The sequence below is a fragment of the Physeter macrocephalus genome, chromosome 2, assembly GCF_002837175.3.
Source record: "Physeter macrocephalus isolate SW-GA chromosome 2, ASM283717v5, whole genome shotgun sequence".
NCBI classification, from domain to species: domain Eukaryota; kingdom Metazoa; phylum Chordata; class Mammalia; order Artiodactyla; family Physeteridae; genus Physeter; species Physeter macrocephalus.
This window is the reverse complement of record NC_041215.1, coordinates 19,410,164-19,417,140: the sequence shown is the minus strand read 5'-3', so window position 1 is coordinate 19,417,140 and position 6,977 is coordinate 19,410,164. Positions and strand designations below refer to the sequence as shown.

Here is a 6,977-nt window from a genome sequence, read left to right as displayed (position 1 = left end):
GGGGGGGGGGGGAGGGGGGGGGATTGGAGGGGGTTCCAGAGTAGCCTGGCCCCGGGGCAAGTGTGAGGTCAGGGTGGCCCTGGGGCAGCTCAGGGAGGGAGTGCCCGGATGGACAGTGCGGGGGAGCTGGGGGCTGAAGGGAGAGAGAGCTGAGAGACGGAGGTGGCCAGGGGGCCGCGTGCTGAGGCCTTCCCCCCTGCTCCCGGCTTTTCCCACGGGTCCCAGACGACGTGGACCTGGAGCTGCGCCTGGCTCGCTTTGAGCAGCTCATCAGCCGGCGGCCCCTGCTCCTCAACAGCGTCCTGCTGCGCCAGAACCCGCACCACGTGCACGAGTGGCACAAGCGCGTGGCCCTGCACCAGGGCCGTCCGAGGGAGGTACGTGGCGGCCCCGCCCCCAGGGGCATCACCCATGCCCGGCCCTCTGTCCCTAGGCCCCGCCCTCCCCGACCTGGGCCCCGCCCAGCCTGACCCAACCCCCTTTGCCCAGATCATTAACACGTACACGGAGGCCGTGCAGACGGTGGACCCCTTCAAGGCCACCGGGAAGCCCCACACCCTGTGGGTTGCGTTCGCCAAGTTTTACGAGGACAACGGGCAGCTGGATGACGTGAGTGCCGTGTCGCCTGTGCGCAGTTGCGTGTACGAGTGCTTACAGGTCCTCCGCCCCGCGCGCACAGGCGGGCGGGGTCTCAGCCTGGCCTCTGCCCGCCCCACAGGCCCGCGTCATCCTGGAGAAAGCCACCAAGGTGAGCTTCAAGCAGGTGGACGACCTGGCCAGCGTGTGGTGCGAGTGTGGCGAGCTGGAGCTCCGGCATGAGAACTACGACCAGGCCTTGCGGCTGCTGCGAGTAAACACAAGCCCGGGCTGGGGGGGGTGGGGGAGCCTCAGGGTGTGCGATCTGGTCCCGGACACCCCCCATGGGTCTCCCCCTGCTGGCGCTACCCGTGCAGAAGGCGACGGCGCTGCCCGCCCGCCGCGCCGAGTACTTCGACGGCTCAGAGCCCGTGCAGAACCGCGTATACAAGTCTCTGAAGGTGTGGTCGATGCTGGCCGACCTGGAGGAGAGCCTCGGCACCTTCCAGGTGAGCTGCCAGGATGGGATGGGGGCGTGGGATGGGACACGCCCCGCGGGGGGCCGCTGACTCCACCCCCGGGACACACTCTGACCGGCCCCCTGCCCCACAGTCCACCAAAGCTGTCTACGACCGCATCCTGGACCTGCGCATCGCCACGCCCCAAATCGTCATCAACTACGCCATGTTCCTGGAGGAGCACAAGTACTTTGAAGAGAGCTTCAAGGTGAGGGGGCCCCGGACGGCCTTGTCCCCTGCCCAGGCTGCCATCACTGCTGATAGAGAGGCTTACACAACAGAGATGTGTTTTCTCAGTCCTGACGGTCAGAAGCCCGAGATCAAGGTGTCGGCAGGGCTGGTTTCCTCTGAGGCCCCTCTCCTTGCCTTGTAGAGGCTGCCTTCTCAGTGTGTCTTCACATGGACACCTTTTTTATGTGTGTTTCTGGTGTCCCTTCTGTGCCCAGATCGGCTTTTATGAGGCTGTCAGTTGTATTGGAATGAAATTTACCCTAATGATCTCTTTAGTTTTTAAAAATTTATTTATTTTAGGTTGCGTCGGGTCTTTGTTGCTTGGCTCGGGCCTTCTCTAGTTGCGGTGAGCGAGGGCTGCTCTTTGTTGTGGTGCGCGGGCTTCTCATTGCGGTGGCTTCTCGTTGCGGAGCACGGGGTCTAGGCACGCGGGCTTCAGTAGTTGTGGCGCGCAGGCTCAGTGTGGCTTGTGGGCTCTAGAGTGTAGGCTCAGTAGTTGTGGCTCACGGGCTCAGTAGTCGTGGTGCACGGGCTTACCTGCTCCGCGGCATGTGGGATCTTCCCGGACCGGGGCTCAAACCCGACCCCTGCTTTGGAAGGCAGATTCTTAACCGCTGTGCCACCAGGGAAGTCCTCTCAGTCTAACTTACTTACTTCTTTAAAGATCTTATTTCAGAACACAGTCTCGTTCTGAGGTACGGGCAGTTAGGATTTCAACTTGAATTTGGGGGGACACAGGTCAGCCTGTCACAGGCACGGAGTTCTGCCTGTGTGTGCGGGGGTGTCCCTGCCTTGCTGCTCAGGCGATGGGTTGTAGGCACGTGGGGTGTTTTCCATGTGCATGTGTACGTGTGGCAGGGCTTTGCCCCACTGCCTGAGGTTTTGTCGTGTACATGTGGAGACTGTGCACATACATGGACGGGGAGGTCATACGCGCACGCGAGTGCCCCCTCTGCCTGGGTGGCAGGCCCCGCCCCTCTGCCTGGGTGGTGAACCTTCTTCCAGGACACCGGGCTCCAGTGTCTGCTGAGCTGAGGTTCCACCCTCCTCTCCAGCCATAAAGTCACTGATTGATCTTAGTGAGTCCTAGTCCAGCTCTGTCTTTGGGGTCCTTGCAGTCTCTCCAGGGAGACAGGCAGCACACAGACCCTCTTGGCTGGGCTTTGATTGCATGATCACAGGGAGAAGTGGGATGGGGAGAGGTGGGCAGACAAGGGGCCCACTTGCTGAGCCCTAAGGAGTCTCCCCTTGCGGACTCACACGACTCCCCCTCGGGGCAGGCGTACGAGCGCGGCATCTCGCTGTTCAAGTGGCCCAACGTGTCCGACATCTGGAGTACCTACCTGACCAAGTTCATCGCCCGCTACGGGGGCCAGAAGCTGGAGCGGGCACGGGACCTGTTTGAGCAGGCGCTGGATGGCTGCCCTCCCAAATACGCAAAGAGTGAGGAGGGCCGGGCAGGCTCGGTGGGGCGGGGAGGGGGGGTTGGAGGGGGCATCACGGGCCCAGCCACTGACCTCTGACCCCCCCCCCCCACCCCCCGCTGCATCCTGTCACAGCCCTGTACCTGCTGTACGCGCAGCTGGAGGAGGAGTGGGGCTTGGCCCGGCACGCCATGGCCGTGTACGAGCGTGCCACCAGGGCCGTGGAGCCCGCCCAGCAATACGACATGTTCAACATCTACATCAAGCGGGCGGCCGAGATCTACGGGGTCACCCACACCCGCAGCATCTATCAGAAGGCCATCGAGGTGCCCGCCGCAGGGGCTGGGGTGGGGAGCTGGGGGTAGGGAGGGGGAAGAAGGGGTCCTGTAGGCAGGGTATCCGAGCGAGCCTGCGCGCGGCGTCTGTGGGGAGCCCCGCCCGCCCAGGGGCCGGCCTGGTGTGCTGGGAACCCCCGGGGCACCCACAGAGGGGCGGCCCCCTCCGCCTCACACCCCACCCTCCCTGATCCCTCCCTACCCCGCACAGGTGCTGTCAGACGAGCACGCCCGGGAGATGTGCCTGCGGTTCGCGGACATGGAGTGCAAGCTCGGGGAGATCGACCGCGCCCGGGCCATCTACAGCTTCTGCTCGCAGATCTGTGACCCCCGGGTAGGGACGGGTCCCGGGCCCGTGGGTGTGGGAGTCTGCGGCTGAGCCAGCCAGCTCACGTGCCCCGGCCCCGGCCCTCTGCAGACGACCGGGGCCTTCTGGCAGACGTGGAAGGACTTCGAGGTCCGGCATGGCAACGAGGACACCATCCGGGAGATGCTGCGGATACGCCGCAGCGTGCAGGCCACGTACAACACTCAGGTCAACTTCATGGCCTCCCAGATGCTCAAGGTGTCGGGCAGCGCCACGGGCACTGGTGAGCAGCTGCGGCCCAGTGGTGGTCTCCCGGGTCTGGGAGCATCAGGGTCTCCTCTGTCTCCCCTGCCTCAGGCTGGGAACTCTTCGAGGGCCGGGGCCTCAGGCCCAGGTCGGGCGGCGCCCAGCGGCACCCAGACCGAGGCAGGCACCTAAGGCAGTGGTCGAGGACAGCCTGCCCACGGCATCTGACCCCCACGCTTCCCCCCGCAGTGTCCGACCTGGCCCCCGGGCAGAGCGGCATGGACGACATGAAGCTGCTGGAACAGCGGGCCGAGCAGCTGGCGGCTGAGGCTGAGCAGGACCAGCCCTCGCGGGCCCAGAGCAAGATCCTGTTTGTGAGGTGAGGGCGGGGCGGTGGAGCCGGGGCCGGGAGGGAGCCAGCTCTTCAGGAGGGGAGGGGTGGGGAGGCTGGGGGGCTGCCGGGCCCAGCTGAGCAGTGTGGCCCCCTCCCCTGCCGCCTGCCTTCCCCAGGAGTGACGCCTCCCGGGAGGAGCTGGCCGAGCTGGCCCAGCAGGCCAACCCAGAGGAGATCGAGCTGGGCGAGGACGAGGACGAGATGGACCTGGAGCCCAATGGTAAGAGGCCAGCCGGCCAGGCGGGCTGGTGGGCGGAGGCGGGGGCGGGACCCCCTCCTGGAAGGTGACCGAGTCCTCCTCGCCTCACCCCCAGAGGTGCGTCTGGAGCAGCAGAGCGTGCCGGCCGCCGTGTTCGGGAGCCTGAAGGAAGACTGACTCCCATCCCCTACCCCCTCCGCTGCTCCCCCAGTGAAGCTTGTGTTTGTATGTTCCGGTCTGAGCCTCCTTCCTCCCCGACCTCTCCTACTGCCTAGGTGCCCGTGGGGATTGCCAGCTCAGTGCCGCCCTGCCCCCCACCCCACCCCCCCAGATTGGCCGGTGTGGGGAGGTGGGGCAGCTGGGCTCCGGGCCAGGGCACACGCTCCACCCTAACCCCGCAGAGCCAGTTCTGGGCTCTGAGAGGCCAGTCTGTCTGCTGCCTGAGGCCCTGAGCCTGGAGGGGGCCCCTGTCCCCCTCCCTCTCAGCAGGTAGAGATACTCAGCCTCCCCACCACTAACCCTTCTTCCTTGGGTGAGGGCACCCCCCCTCCCCTTGGGAAGACACTGGGCTGAGAGCTCCGGAGGCAGGCGGGCCCCGACCAGCTCTGTGATCTTAGCAAGGCGCTTCTCTCCCTGGACAGCTGCCAGGAGCCAGACCTCAGCCATGGGCCGTGGCCTAGGTGCGTCTGTAGTCCTAAGCTCTGGGAAGCCATTAGCGGGCTCTAAGCTAGTAAAGGATTTTAAGCATTCAGGGACTTAATCAGATTTGTGCCCTGAACAGGCCAGGCAGGCTGCTGTGGGGACCGGCTTGTGGCAGGAGGTGACTGGGGGCACAGTCACGGGGACAGAGAGAGGCGAGCGAGCCAGAGAGGCCCTCGGGAGGTGAACGTGCGGGATCCGGTGGCGTTGGAGAGGCTGAGCTGCAGGGAGACCCGAGCTCCGCCCGGCTCGAGCTTGTGATGTAGCTCCTCCACCTGAGACGTCCAGCAGCCATGCCAAGGCGGCAACCAGACCCTTGGACGTGGAGCTCAGAGGAGAGAAACAGGAACCCCCGGCCCAGAGGCGGTCACAGAGCCTAGAAACGTAGGCAGGCAGCTGGAGAGATCACGTTTAGCAGTTGGCCAAGGACCAAATGCCAGGAGGGGCCGATAATAACAGCCACACTGAGGAGAAAAGTGAAGTGAGTGGGGGTGGGGAGGGCTGGCCAGAGGCCTCAGGTGCCCAGGAAGTCAGTTAAGAGGCAGCTGGGGGAGGAAAAAAAAAAAAAAAAAAAAGCAGCTGGGAAGCGGCCACGGGGCCCTGGGGGGCGGGTCGTGTCGAGGGGGCAGAGGAGAGGCTGGAGCAGGTTCAAGAGGGAACGGGAGACAGGGAACAGCCAGCGAGTGTGGGAAACCATCTCGGGCAGAGATGTCACCAGGCACCCCAGCCAGCCTCGGGGAGACACCAGCAGTCGAGCTCTCTTTAAATTACTTTATTCGAGAAGATGGGGAGGACAGACGGGGGACTGAGCTGAGCCCTGAGTCCCTGAACCTCCCAGCTCAGCCCCCACAGCAGGACGGGACCAAAGTAAGGGGGTGGGGACTCCAGCCCCACCCAGGCGAGGTCACGGGGGGAACAGACAGGACCCGGGCATACCGACGGACTGTCCTCTGGGCTGTCCCCCAGGAGGGCGGTGGCCAGAGCATGTGGGGCCCGGCCTGCGGACCACCCGGGACGGGGCTATTTGGGGGTGCTGCTGCCCTTCTTGGGAGTGGTGGGCTTCTTGCTCTGCCAGAGGTGCCCCTGGATGGTGAAGGCATCCACACTCATGGACATGGTCTTGGCGGGGATCTGGGTGAAGCGCTTTCGGTCCGAGTTGTACTTGTAGATGCCCTCCACCATGGCGGGCGTGACCGTCCGGGGGCCGTAGCCTGTCAGCCGCGACAGCTCGTCCGTCTCCCCGGACAGCGTGTATAGGGCCCGGAACTGGCAGCTTGAGTCGCGGAAGAGGATCAGGAAGTGGTTGGCCTTGCTCTTCTCGATCTCCTGGGTGGGGGGCGGAAGCAGTTAGCCAGGCCAGCAGGGCCCCTGCGACCCGCCCGCCGCCAGTCCCCCAGCCCCGGCCCCGGCCCAGGCCCACCTCAAGAATGCGGTTCTTCTGCGGCTCGTTCACCTTGCCCGCCAGGCAGCAGTGCGACAGGGCGTTGTGGATGATGAACTTGTTGGACTTGGCGCTCGGCTCCTTGTACAGCCGCGGACCTAGGGGGCGGGGTGGTCAGCAGGGACGACCGGGGGCGCCGCTGGGGCCCGGAGCTCACCCCCCAGAGTCCCACCTACCCGTGTACTCAGGCACTGAGGCCGGGGAGGAGGCGTTGCTGCCGTTTTCCCACTCACGTTCTCGGCTGCCAGGCAGGCGGCTTGGGGACATGAGGCTGGATGGAGATGGAGCCCTGCGGGGGGAGGGGTGGGGAGGGGTGCGGTCAGCGGTGGACGAAGCCTCCCAATCAGTGTGTGGTGGGACCCGGCCAGGGCGAGCCCAGGCCACAGCCGAGCAGGCAGGACGCATCCACTGACATCATCTGGGCTCCCAAGTCCACACAGGGCCCTCTTCCGGCCCTGGGCACATAGAACACGGGAGCAGAGAGTCACGACCTCGGGTCCCGTCTCTGAGGTGTGCAGCCTGGCATCTTTGGTGGCAGATGCACACCCTCGTGCCTTATCACCCTCGTAAGGCACTCTCTCACACACACACACACACACACACACAC

The 6,977-nt window shown here is 65.1% G+C and overlaps 2 protein-coding genes across 2 annotated transcripts in view; one reads left to right on the top strand and one right to left on the bottom strand.

Moving 5' to 3' along the window:
* XAB2 (XPA binding protein 2) overlaps positions 1-4,461 on the top strand; it is a 10,898-nt gene extending 6,437 nt beyond the window's left edge. Inside the window, exons 8-19 of the mRNA XM_007107102.4 lie at positions 226-377; positions 490-609; positions 719-850; positions 954-1,085; positions 1,189-1,302; positions 2,606-2,768; positions 2,885-3,075; positions 3,296-3,418; positions 3,503-3,674; positions 3,887-4,016; positions 4,148-4,251; positions 4,346-4,461. Coding sequence (XP_007107164.1) covers positions 226-377; positions 490-609; positions 719-850; positions 954-1,085; positions 1,189-1,302; positions 2,606-2,768; positions 2,885-3,075; positions 3,296-3,418; positions 3,503-3,674; positions 3,887-4,016; positions 4,148-4,251; positions 4,346-4,407 — 1,595 coding nt within the window. The 3' untranslated portion in view covers positions 4,408-4,461. The remainder of the gene's footprint in view (positions 1-225; positions 378-489; positions 610-718; positions 851-953; positions 1,086-1,188; positions 1,303-2,605; positions 2,769-2,884; positions 3,076-3,295; positions 3,419-3,502; positions 3,675-3,886; positions 4,017-4,147; positions 4,252-4,345) is intronic.
* Positions 4,462-5,527: 1,066 nt separating this feature from the next.
* Positions 5,528-6,947, bottom strand: LOC112067628 (calmodulin-regulated spectrin-associated protein 3-like). The gene is made up of 3 exons (XM_024134144.3): positions 6,547-6,947; positions 6,350-6,468; positions 5,528-6,255 (listed from the first exon to the last, which is right to left on the bottom strand). The coding sequence occupies exons 1-3, from the start codon at positions 6,773-6,775 to the stop codon at positions 5,950-5,952; spliced, it is 654 nt and encodes a 217-aa protein (XP_023989912.1). The 5' UTR covers positions 6,776-6,947; the 3' UTR covers positions 5,528-5,949.
* Between the last annotated feature and the right edge of the window lie 30 nt (positions 6,948-6,977).

Bases quoted from the DNA above. Each gene is read 5' to 3' on its own strand.
- LOC112067628 (XM_024134144.3), bottom strand. From the start codon at position 6,775: ATGCGTCCTGCCTGCTCGGCTGTGGCCTGGGCTCGCCCTGGCCGGGTC. The intron at 6,469-6,546 runs GTAGGTGGGACT...CCCGCCCCCTAG, and splicing joins CTCAGTGCCTGAGTACACGG to GTCCGCGGCTGTACAAGGAG. The intron at 6,256-6,349 runs GTGGGCCTGGGC...CCCCCCACCCAG, and splicing joins AGAAGAACCGCATTCTTGAG to GAGATCGAGAAGAGCAAGGC.